This window comes from Pavona decussata, unplaced genomic scaffold (genome assembly GCF_977016875.1).
Source record: "Pavona decussata unplaced genomic scaffold, jaPavDecu1.1 SCAFFOLD_64, whole genome shotgun sequence".
Lineage (NCBI taxonomy): Eukaryota > Metazoa > Cnidaria > Anthozoa > Scleractinia > Agariciidae > Pavona > Pavona decussata.
Genome location: NW_028145484.1, coordinates 1,259,086 through 1,271,806, shown reverse-complemented (window position 1 = coordinate 1,271,806; position 12,721 = coordinate 1,259,086). Strand labels below are relative to the sequence as shown.

Here is a 12,721-nt window from a genome sequence, read left to right as displayed (position 1 = left end):
AATTTCTTTTCCTGGTTAAATTTTCTTTTAGAAGCATCCTTATTGATTAGTAATTAAACTCGAATCAAAGTTCACATTAATCCAGGATTAGCTTAATCGGGCTTTGAACAACTGGGTCCAGGTCTCCCAGTAGCTCAGTGATAAGAGCATCCGACCAGGATCCAAAAGGTCCTGGGCTCGTCTCCCGTTGGAGACTCAAAGTTTTACTGTTTCATGCTCGCGAAATGCTGAACATCGCTTCTTCCTGTTTCACCAACTAGCTTATAATTCCCCATCTTTTTTTGTGCCTATCAGTAAAGACGACTAGCCATTCCACATGACTTTGCTAGCAGTACGGAACGCGTGTCAAATGAACTAAGTAAATGATCTATATCGCCAGAAGTCTCCCAGTATCTCAATGATTAAAGCATACAACCAGTAAATGGAAGGCTACAGGCTTAATGATAAGGCCGAGGATACGGAATAATTACGGAGCTGCCACTTTTGCATTTGCTGGGTCTAAAATTTTGCTACTTAGCTAGTTGCACATTATACGCCAGCCAACTCGAAAGCTTAACCTCCTTTGGTCACTGCGCACAATTCATCTTTGATGATTTATGTCATTTATTTTTTTGTTCAACCAGGACCACACAGTCGTATCTGTTGAACACATCGATAGCAAGCTGAACTGCAATGAGTCTTCTCCAACGGAATGACTTAGATTCTTCTGTTTTGCCTCAAAGTATGTCGTGGGCTGAGTTGGTCGCGTTCCGGCAGAACTGTCTAAACTGAACTGAGTCTAACAAATTCAACATTATTCAGTTTTACACTTGTACCGTCTCGCCGGGAAGAGTGTTAGGTCCAAAAAGTCCAGAAAAAACCACCCGAAATGTGCCCAGAAATCGTCCGAAGGTTTTATTGCCCAAAGTTTATAATGGTCCGAAAATTATCATTATATTGTAATTATAAGTCCGACTGAAATAAATGACAGAACAGTTTTTTGTTAAAGTACTGTAAACCAAACAAAATTACAATTTTAAACCAAGACTATTTTGAATTAAAATAACATTACTGTAACAGTCACAGCTAATAAAATGATTTAAGCAATGACTCTGCAATAATAAAAAGTTCTGTTCTTTTGAAGTTGGGTCACGAAACGAAATGTGAACTTCGAAAATTCATTCTTCGCTAATTAAATAATTTCAAGCTCTTGTCTTGTTCACTGTTCTTTGACAAGTGAACACTGGTCTTCGCTGAGAGTGACATTTTAACTATTTCAGTGCCATGTACGCAACGATCTATTCAGAATTAGGATTAAAATCTGGGACAAAAATATCCACGTTCATAAACAGCTACGTCGTTGACATGGACTCGTACTTCGGCGGTGAAAAAGTACCCAGCACAAAGGGTAAAAGTAGCCGGTGAAATCCGTTGGGCGTCGGGTACTTTAGAAACCCTGCATCTAATATGATAGGATTGGCACTTCTTTCAAATCCAGGAAGGTGGACTGGCCGCAAAAACTGAAAGGCTTTTAGTGCAAACTTTATTTATTTTCGTGACTGGTTAATATAACGGCAGACAGAGAGGTTGTGAGCAAGCTGGAAAACCTTTGCACATAAGGCGTATTCTCCGGGCTGTATTGACAAGAAATTTTGAAAATAAAAATATAAATTTCTCTTTTTCTTTACGTGGAAGGTGCTTTATCAAAATTGTAGATTTTTTTCACGTGTTATCGAGGTCAGTATAGTGAGTCAGTACAAAGGGTGCTAGTATAACTGACGGTTCGCTCAATCGAGAAAGCTCCGTGCATTTCTGACGTCAAACAGCTTCTCTCAGGATTACCTTTGTGCATGTTTGTGGCTGCCGCGAAAGATTTTAGATATCTTTACCGAAATGAGTAATATTAAAAAACGCCAACACTGCACAGTTCTTGAAATTTTCAAAGCATTTCTTACTTGCTGTCTCAACGCTATCAGTGCTTTATCAAAATTGTAGATTTTTTTCACGTGTTATCGAGATCAGTATAGTGACCCAGTACAACTGAGTTCGCTCAATCGAGAAAAGTTTCGTGCATTTCTGACGTCAAACAGCTTCTCTCAGGATTACCTTTGTGTATGTTTGTGACTGCCGCAAAAGATTAATATAAGAATATCTTTACCGAAATGAGTAATATTACAAAACGCCAACACTGAACAAATTCTCGTAATTTTCAAAGCATTTCTTACTTGCTGTCTCAACGGTTATCAGGCATTGAAAATTTCATTAGAAACTGGAGCCCAAGGAAACCACGAGAGAATCCAAAATTTCATCCAACTAAAATGACGTGAATATCCAAGATGAAAAGGAATATTCTGATTGGTTACTTAACCAGTCCGAAGGGCCACATTTTATGGCTAAAGTTTGAGTCACAAAGCAAAAGTATTTCATAACATTCACGCGTGATCTTACACGAGTAAAACAACTTTGAGATGGAACACAAAATAAATTGCATAACAAAATTATTCCAGGTCTTTTTAGAGATATTTCCCAGGGGTATATGAGATTATCAAGCATGTGTATTTCCCGTGATAAAAGTAACACCGTATTGTTTGACCTGTGTTTTACCAGACTTTTCTTATTCAAATTTCTGCTCGTGAAGAATGACTTTGTTTGTTGAGTGCAATGTACAGTTGTGTATAAAACAGACAGCAGACAAGATTTAAGTTTAGATTGTTCTTTAAACAAGAGGAAACCAAACTTTCGAAATTTCTTCCTTTATATTGCCCTGAAACTTATGACTAAGGATTATTTTGTGCGTCATGAGAGGACTTAAACAAGTCAATGAACAGAAAAGTTGTTTGTCTCAAAATCTGAGCTTTTGTTAAAAAGGCAGACAAAAGAAAAAAGCAGAAGAAAACAATGTGTTCAGTTGCTGCTGGCTGTCTTCGTGAAAGGATATGATTTTACAAAGAAGACCGATTATAAAGAATTTTACAACTTCAATCGGAAAACGCCGTGAACGCGTCCGTTACGCAAGGATTTGTCCGTCTCCCGTGCTCAAAGAACTTTAAAAAAAGGCTTGAAGAACGGGAAAAAGTAGGGAACAAGGCTCAGTTTTCGAGATACACCTGATTGTTTTGTACCTGGAGTCAACGTTTTAGTACCTACATAACTAATCAAGGATGACAAGAATACGAAAGCGTACAGGTCCCTCGATGGTGGATCAACTACCAAAGCAGATGGCTCAAATTCTTTATGACACCCTCATTCAAGAGACACTAAGAAGCAGTACAGAGAATACAGCGATGATCAACGGGCAAAACCGCTCAACCGAGGGAGAACTTGTGAAGGTGATGAAACCGGAGGAGAATTCAACCTGGCGTGTTGGTCTCCACAAGCGAACAGCCACCAATATGTGACGTTCAAAACCTTATCTTCGCGACTAGAATTCAAGTGTTTCTAGAGAACTATCAACGGAAAGATGTTCAAAATATTATTGACTTTTTGTAGCAAATATTATCGCAGTGGTTTATTGAAATGAAATGATCATTATAACAGAACAACTGAATATTATTTGTAAGTATGAACTAATCAAACTTTGGTCAGTAATGCAGTGTATTATGGCTGGCAGGTTACCGCCGTTATTTATTTTTAAGGGATGCAGAAATACTCTTTTGTAAAGGTTTTGAATAATTTGAGGTACTTTTAGGAACAAGAAAGGCACTGGTTGCCTAAAAGATTTTTGTAATTATTTTTTTAAGAGTGACTTGAGTGAAACTTAGAATGATATTGTCGATTATTATTATTATACGTTATGGAAAAAAAGAAATAAAATTATCCTGAGACTTAAATATTTATGCTACTACTGAGACACTTGTGTTACGTAACGAAAACAGCAAGGGCTGAGATACCAGTTTCACTTATTTTACCATGGTAAACGGTTTAGCACACAAGCTTGACGTTGGTTCACCATTTTGTGTACAATATATTAAAGTCCTAAGCTCAGTTTCTTGCGTGTATGGACGGCAAAGCTAATCCCACAAAATTCTCTTCTTGAATGGGTGCCTCGTGAATGCCTGTTCGCTCACACGCCATCTCACGTGCACTCTACCATGTGAATAATACTCTCTATAGGTGGTTTGCAACCAATCCCTCGAGATCCAAAAAACAATGGTGTGGCAGGCACGTTGGATGACAGAACCTTTTGTTTTGTCATTCAACATGGCCGCCATACCGTTGTCTTTTTGGATCTCCAGGGATTGGTTGCAAACCACCTTTTCCATTTTCGTCCCCAGTTCTCGCGCTAATTTTGGTCTCCACTCTTCATTAAACAAGAGGAAACCAAACTTTCGAAATTTTCATTTTTTATATTGTCCTGAAACTTATGACTAAGGATTATTTTGTGCGTCATGAGAGGACTTAAACAAGTCAATGAACAGAAAAGTTGTTGGTCTCACAATCTGAGCTTTTGTTAAAAAGGCAGACAAAAGAAAAGAGCGGAAGAAAACAATGTGTTCAGTTGCTGCTGGCTGTCTTCGTGAAAGGATATGATTTCACAAAGAAGACCGATTATAAAGAATTTCACAACCTCCATCGGAAAACGCCGTGAACGCGTACGTTACGCAAGGATTTGTCCGTCTCCTGTGCTCAAAGAACTTTAAAAAAAGGCTTGAACAACGGCAAAAAGTAGGGTACAAGGTTCAGTTTTTGAGATACACCTGATTGTTTTGTACCTGGAGTCAACGTTTTAGTACCTACAGAACTAAATCAAGGATGACAAGAATACGAAAGCGTACAGGTCCCTCGATGGTGGATCAACTACCAAAGCAGATGGCTCAAATTCTCTATGACACCCTCATTCAAGAGACACTAAGAAGCAATACAGAGAATACAGCGATGATCAACGGGCAAAACCTCTCAACCGAGGGAGAACTTGTTAAGGTGATGAAACCGGAGGAGAATTCAACCTGGCGTGTTGGTCTCCACAAGCGAACAGCCACCAATATGTGACGTTCAAGAACCTTATCTTCGCGACTAGAATTCAAGTGTTTCTAGAGAACTATCAACGGAAAGATGTTCAAAATATTATTAACTTTTTGTAGCACATATCATCATTATTGATCATTATAACAGAACAATTGAATATTATTTGTAAGTATGAACTAATCAAACTTTGGTCGGTAATGCAGTGTATTCAGTATGGCAGGCAGGTTACCGCCGTTATTTATTTTTAAGGGATGCAGAAATACTCGTTTGTAAAGGTTTTGAATAATTTGAGGTTCTTTTAGGAACAAGAAAGGCACTGGTTGCCTAAAAGATTTTTGTAATTATTTTTTTAAGAGTGACTTGAGTGAAACTTAGAATGATATTGTAGATTATTATGCGTTATGCGTTATGGAAAAAAAAAGAAATAAAATTACCCTTTCATTCATGCTACTACTGAGACACTTGTGTTACGTAACCAAAACAGCAAGGGCTGAGTTACCAGTTTCACTTATTTTACCATGGTAAACGGTTTAGCACACAAGCTTGACGTTAGTTCACCATTTTGTGTACAATATATTAAAGTCCTAAGCTCAGTTGCTTGCGTGTATGGACGATAAAACTAATCCCACAAAATTCTCTTCTTGAATGGGTGCCTCGTGAATGCTTGTTCGCTCACACGGCTTCTCACGTGCATTCCACCACGTGAATAACTAACACTCTCTATAGAGTGTTTTCATTCACGTGACTACCGGCCATATTGGTTTACTGAAACAAAAGAAAGTATTTGCATAAAAATAGAGTTCAATTCCCAGAGGTTTAGTTTGGGACACCAACATGGCCGCCGTGACGTCATGTGAAAACAATCTATAGGTGGTTTGCAACCAATCCCTAGAGATCCAAAAAACAATGGTGTGGCAGCCTCGTTGGATGACAGAAAAACAATGGTGTGGCAGGCACGTTGGATGACGGAACCTTTTGTTTTGTCATCCAACATGGCCGCCATACCGTTGTCTTTTTGGATCTCCAGGGATTGGTTGCAAACTACCTATACCAGATCTCGCGCTAATTTTGGTCTCCACTCTTGACACAGATCAAACATATCGTGGGCGCTTATGATGAGAATAGCCTCACTCAGAAGAACAGGTTCTGAACGACCCCATACATAGTAATCCTGCTCTAGGGTGGTGCTACGAGATTTTGAGGGAAATGCATTTAACACTCTACCGAAGTTACTTGCAAAAAAAAAAGGCAAAATAAGGACATATTGGTTATTCGCGCGTGTAGTTAATGTTGTTTATATGCAAAGTCCAAAACCACGTGCTAACAGGTCAGCGGTCGGTCGCACACACGTACTACACAAACTTTTTACCCAAGAATATCCTGCTCTTCAATTTTTTCCTTAGCTAGTTAAAAGTGACGAGTCAATTGCCGTAAATTCTGATAAAACCCCTTCCTTTTTTCCTTTTATCTTCATGCACTATCGTACGACCGAGCCAGAGTTTGGTCGTTAAAAGAAGACACCAAACGCAAAAGAAAATTTATTTAAAAAAAAAATACAGACACTGGTGGTTGCATTATTACGTCCCCAAGGACAGTAACTTAAAGCTATAGGGGAAATGAGTTCTCCTAATTCTTTTTCAGAGTTCTAGAGTCCATGATGCGTTTTTACGACCACGCACCAAGTAATCGACAATCTGATGCCTCTGTAATCTTAGTTTTCTTGGAGTGAACAAAGAGAAAAACGAAGAACGGAGAAAAACAAGAAAAGAACAAGAAAACCTTATTTTATTGGACTAAATGGTACTTCACCTTGGAAAGACCGATAGCCAATAAACAGCGATATACCGAGAACATAGGGAATTGTGATGCACATGAATCCTAATAACAAATTCGCAATTCGTGCGAACGTTATATGCTCAGTGGTAGAGCATCCGAACTAGTAATCGGAAGGTCTTAGGTTCGACTCCTGATAGGAGCACTCGGAATTTCTTTTTCCGAGTGTTACTGTGTCATTTACTGATTAATACATCATTCTCAACGTTATATTAGTAAGCGAACTTCATAAACCACAGCCTTGTTCCCAGCCCTAAACTCGCTTATCGAGCGAACCGAACGTTGTGTCGGAGGGCGTCCTGGGTACATCTTCCCGATCAGCTTATCGGGTGACGTCATGTTCGACTGCGCACCCAGGAAGACTGAGCGCGGGGCTGAATAAACCATGCGTTTTCGAAGTTCTAGAAGCAGACAAGGCCTGCTTCAACCTTGACTTCTTGATCAAACTCCAAAAGAGGTAAGGCCTTTTATACTGCATTCATGCATTTTGATAAGTTGTATTACTAAAACTGAAAAAAATTGTCAACAATTGTCAACGTTACTGCAGATCCCGTGCGGGTCTGACCGCCCACATGAGAGCCTGTTTGATATAGGCCTCAACTCAAATACAAGACAATCATCTTCGGCAACGAAGGACAGTCATTTCTAAAAACATGATCATTGGATAATGCAGTTCGTGAGTTTTAATTGACTTAGTTGTCGTGGCATATGATTCATTATTATTCCATGCTCTAGAAAAAGCGACCATTAAATTGTCTCCTGGTCGTTCTTGCCTAGCAATATCAGAAAGATCTAGCAATATTTCTTGGATGTTTCAAATGAAAAATTAATTCCACTCGCGCTTGTTGGATATGGTATGATTATAATGCCTCGTTGGCTTTCTATCTCATATCCAACGCGCACTCATGGAATAATTGTTCATAACACAGGGGGGCTAACCTGAATTATCATGTCTTCCAAATCCGTCACCATCCATACGGAAATCAGTGGTCTTCCGTCCTTTGTGCCTTTACGGATATTAACTACGGAACAATGGAGAGTGATCACACTTAAACGCTGTAGGATATGTGGAGGTGAAAAAGACGTCAACTTCAATTGCATTTCTTTCACCTCAATGTAAAGATTAGAACAGATTAGATCCCGCGATAAGGGAAGCAGAGTCACTGACTGCTTTTAAACGTGGACTGTCAAAAGCCATTTTATGATCCTTTCAGTTCTACTTTTAACCTTTGTGTATATACTTTTTCATTTCTTGTTTCTATGATTAGGTTTTTATTTGTTCTTGGTAATTTTCTAGAGGACCCTTCTGTAAAGCAATTTTGTGACGTTGGCATCCTCATTAAAGATTACTCTCAAGTAGTTTTTTTTTTAACGTTGATGTTGTGCGGTGCTAATAATTGTAATTGTAATCAGTGAAATCTATCACAGTGAGTTTCTAAACTTTTTAACATTTAATTTGGCACTGTAATAAGGAAGCCATATTCTATACGCCCTGCCGTTTCTCCTAAGGCTTCCTCGCCACTTTCTCTTTGAGCGTCTCCTATTCTCTTTGTCTTTTTTGTAACTTGTGAGTGGTGAAATATACCACCACCCGCCGCCCGCCATTTTGAATTTCGCGAGGACCCTGGGGACGAGGTTGGCATCAGCGGACAAAAGTCAGTTGCACGCAAGCGAGGTTTCTTTCACAACTGCATTTTCTCAAGTTTAATATTCTCGTGTGTAACGCAAAATTTGTCAAGTTTGTCCTTGACAAGCCCTGACCTTCTAGTTTTTTAAAACGTTCAACCTTTTAAACACATGAGCAAGTCAAAATTGTAAACAAAAACTGTGAGTAGGAGTCATGGACTCCCGCTGTCAAGGAAAACATTCTCGAGTGGAACCAGCCAAAGAAGTAAAATTCAGCGGGTTCAACAGATCAACTCAAGAAAGCGATGATTTGAAATTTAAAACAAAAGGACCAAAATGTGCGTGGCTCCATTCTATTTAGTAATTTCCATAAGACAACAAGGCCTTCTTTGTTATCGCATAAAAAATATACCATAACTCGTAGTCATGTCAACAACCAACGCTAGTGTTAATGAAATTATGTAGAGAATATTACACGGTGGCGCGAAGATACGAATTTTACTTTCGAGGGATAAAAACAAATATTTTATGAGCGAGCGCAGCGAGTGAGTACAATACAGTCAAACCTCCCGTTAGAGACCAACCAAAATGCCAAGATTTAGTGGTCTCTTACGGCAGGTGGTCGCTTACGAGAGTGGAACCACAGGGAGTTTCTTCCGGGAACACATCTGACACATCTATACTTAATCGAAAAGGATTTATTCCTAGTGGCAAAACGAGCAGTGCTAGTTGTCACTAAAAGTTCCTCGTAAATTCTTAGACGGATATTTAAGATACGCTAGCAGGAAAGAGTAAAAGAAACAAAGAAGTCCTGATGATGGCTGAGATGGAAAATCTCAATGAGGACGTGCGAAGGCGGAGATGGAAATTCATCGGCCACATCATGAGGAAAGAACCGAATAATGACTGCAGGACTGCATTAACCTGGACACCGGAAGGGAGACGAAAACGGGGCAGACCAACAACATGGACAACATGGAGGAGGACGGCGGAGAGGGAAAGGGAAAAGGCTGGATGGACGTATTGGAGTGAGGTACAAATCGCAGCGGCTGACAGAGCTGATTGGTGGAGTTGTGTTGAGGCCTTATGTGCCACATGGTACGAAGTGGATAGGTGATGGTGAAGGTGAAATTCTGAGTAGCGTAGTACATACAGCGAATATGAAGATCAGACCATGTGTCAAGGGGTCGCTTATAAGAGGTTAAAACAATGAAAAATTATAATGTTGTTACCTCAAAAAGTGGTCGCGGTCGCTTATTAGAGGTGTGGTCGTTTACGAGAGGTTTTTACTGTAGGGATTTGACTAGGGAAAATTTGGTGTTTTGGAGAGGTGGTCGCTTATGGGAGGTGGTCGCTTACGAGATGTGGTCGCACATGGAGGTTCGAATGTATTGGTTTTAACACGAGAAAATAAAATTCATATCTTCAAGCAAAAACCAGTAATTAACTGTGTTTGCAAGGGCCACCGCGACAAAATACGAAATAGAAAGGTTAGAATTTGATCGACTGGGGGAGGGGGCCAAAGTAGCAGTTTCACCAGGTCTTTAAAGTGGCTCCGCTTTCAAGTCTTTGAATGAAGTCATGTATATGAAGGTTCTAAAAAGCTCATGAACAGTACCTTCCTTCATGCTATCCGGTTTTTTTTTTCCGCAGGGGAAATTTAGAAAACTTTCTGCAGTTTGTCTATCCTAGATTGTGAAGCGTTAACAAGAACTCGACTCGCCGCTTCTTAGTAGCAAAGGAATTAGCAGAAGTGATAAACGAATAGTTCTAAAAGTTCCCGTGACTAAAGCGAAAAAAATGGACACTTTGGAAAATGACCCCGGTTGAGAAGACATCTCACTCATGTCTGTTAGTTGCCGCTTTCGCTTTCCAAACTAATTTGCGACTTGTTAATGCTTTCACTAAAGTGTTTCAAGTCGTTTAGTTGTTTAAACAAGCACACTTAAGCAAACTTTACTTCAATTATGCAAATCTAAATGGAGCGACAACCGAGATTAGGTAAGAAGCACGCAAGATTTGTTCTTGAACCCAGCAACACTTTGAGGTTACTTCGGGCACTGCTGTTGGAGCTTCCCATTTTTGAAGCTCCCCTTCTTCACCTTACAATGTTCTTGAGGAAAATTGAGTCTTTTTTTTTAATCCGTTAACTCTTAGTTCAGTAGTTCGAGTAAAACTTGCCAACGATTTTAAAAGTAAACATTTCAAATTTGCGGTGGAAAACAACCTCTCTGGTTAAACCACAACCCAAAAGTCAAAAGAAAGCAAACTTGAATCCTTTCGCGAGCGAAAGCAAATTTGAAACCATTTACTCAGTTGCTGTTATAGAGTGCTGGAACAAAAAACGTCCCCAATTTCATTTTGCGAATCGGGTAAAACAAACAGCTTCATAAGAAACCGATGTTCAAAAACTTTCAATCTCTAATACTGTAGGATTTTATCCAAAGACTCGAGAGTTTAAAATAAAATAAAATGCATGAACTGAGCATCGACTCCTTTAGTCTTTACGGATAAATACTTTTTTCTGTCTTAGTTTGCTTTTGTGAATACTTTTAAAGACCGCGCAACAAAATTGGAAACGCCGGTATTTCAACGTGCTCACAGTTTATTTTTTTTCCTTCATCCAACACAACTAGAAGCTTGTGTAAACAATATTCAGAAACTTGCTTATTTTTCGAAAGGTTACCGTCTTCGTTTTTGCGGTAAACAAAAGAATGAACTGGCGAATGGATGTGGATTTACTGACGTTGCCTGGGAAACTCGCTCAGCTATTTCCCTTCTGCTCTTGAGTTTAATAGTTTCTTTCAAAGATTTGTTGTACTTACGAATTAGTGTCATCGTCGATCTCAAAGAAAATCGTGTAACAACTGTTCCATTCAGGAACTCGGCCCTTGTGGTTAGTGACCTAATGAAAACACAATTGAGTGCCGAAAATCGCATGATAATCGAAACAGTAATTCAAGAACGTTTCTTTTAATAGTAATATGAACGGTGCAGTGACAGATTTTATAGCTTTTCCCTTGCACAGTTGCAGGTTTATTTTCGTTTCCTTAAGGTCACAAATCGCCAGGTTGTCTTCCTCGGCAAGCGCGTTCGTTGAATGATAAGCTTGATTATCTTGGTGGGTGTCCCAGGTCGTTAACTTCTCTTCAAGAAACAATTTTATCTTAGAAGAGAGGTTATCGGCTTAAGTGGAGGCTCTTACTGGATCCCATATTAAAGGCTTGGATAAATTGACTGAAAACAGAAATTGTTTCTTTGAGAATTCACTGGCGACGGAACTGCCATTTTAGCGTGTCGTGACCAATCTCCGCAAATTGCATGTCCCGAAGTTGCAGATGCACTCTCCTAGAATCTTTGTGGTCATTCCCTCACGGCTTAAGGCTTGATTGCCAAGCAAGCGCGCACTTGTTCAACACCATATCTTTTCGCCAGATGGAAAACGGATTCCATATGAAACATTCCTTTACGTCAATTTCTACACTACAGCCGAGAGCGACAATTCCCGACCATAACTTCCTGTGTGTTCCATGACATCGTTATTCGTCCCAGAACTTCGGTGAGCTTGAATACGGGCAGGAAGGTCGCTCGAGCAGGTCGGAACTAGGAGATGAAGGAATTTCAAGTGGTGGTAATGTTCGCCCGTTCGATTTTTTACGCTGTCGGTTGAAATTGGTACAAGAACCACCTTGTTGTCCTTTCCACGAGTACGGCGGAACATAAATATCTTTTTGAAACGACGTACGTACGTTATTATTCACCTCTGTTTTCGGCGTTGTCCAAAGAAAATTTGAGTCACTAAGCAACTCCTTGTCGTCTTCAACGTTTGAGTTGAAGCGAGAGCTTTCGAGTGTTTCTGTTATAAATGTTGGATCCGTTTCCTTGCATTGTTGTGATTTGTTGTCACTGACCCTACTTCCGATCGCTGGTAAAGGAATTCTTTGTTGAATTTGCGGAGCCGATAGGCGATCATTGTACTCCTTCTCCTGCCGAAGCAATTTCAGCAAGGCTTCGGCCTCGGCATCTTTCACTTTTCCCCGCAATGGAACTTTAGAAGTCTCCATTTTCGTTGTGAAAAAACATGAGCACCGAGTATACAAATAGAACCAGCTACTCTTGCTCGAAAATTTAAAACACCCCGACGCGAACCATAAAATCTAAGCGGATTTGCTGGGCTTTTAACTGTCGCCTTCACCCAAGTCAAAATCCTGTCGTTGACGATTGCCCTTGAGGTGAAGTTTTCAATCCCTGCTGGACAGCTTGCTAGGTAGTTAATCACGATGTTGCCACGCATCGAATGCGGTAAATTAAATCAACA

General features: G+C 39.8%; 2 protein-coding genes and 1 long non-coding RNA gene across 4 annotated transcripts in view; 1 reads left to right on the top strand and 2 right to left on the bottom strand.

Annotated features, from left to right (window-relative positions):
* LOC146478318 (microfibril-associated glycoprotein 4-like) overlaps window positions 1-12,721 on the top strand; it is a 193,619-nt gene that overhangs the window by 33,030 nt on the left and 147,868 nt on the right. The window contains exon 5 of the transcript XR_014865100.1: window positions 51-121. The gene's annotated coding sequence lies outside the window, so the exon portion shown is untranslated. The remainder of the gene's footprint in view (window positions 1-50; window positions 122-12,721) is intronic.
* Window positions 1-12,721, bottom strand: part of LOC146478325 (uncharacterized) — a 120,050-nt gene that overhangs the window by 76,397 nt on the left and 30,932 nt on the right. For both annotated transcript variants that reach the window (XR_014865103.1, XR_014865104.1), the window contains exon 3: window positions 7,717-7,799. This is a non-coding gene — a long non-coding RNA (uncharacterized LOC146478325). The remainder of the gene's footprint in view (window positions 1-7,716; window positions 7,800-12,721) is intronic.
* Window positions 11,361-12,712, bottom strand: LOC146478329 (uncharacterized). Its single transcript, XM_085111890.1, has one exon. The coding sequence runs from the start codon at window positions 12,465-12,467 to the stop codon at window positions 11,943-11,945; it is 525 nt and encodes a 174-aa protein (XP_084968016.1). The 5' UTR covers window positions 12,468-12,712; the 3' UTR covers window positions 11,361-11,942.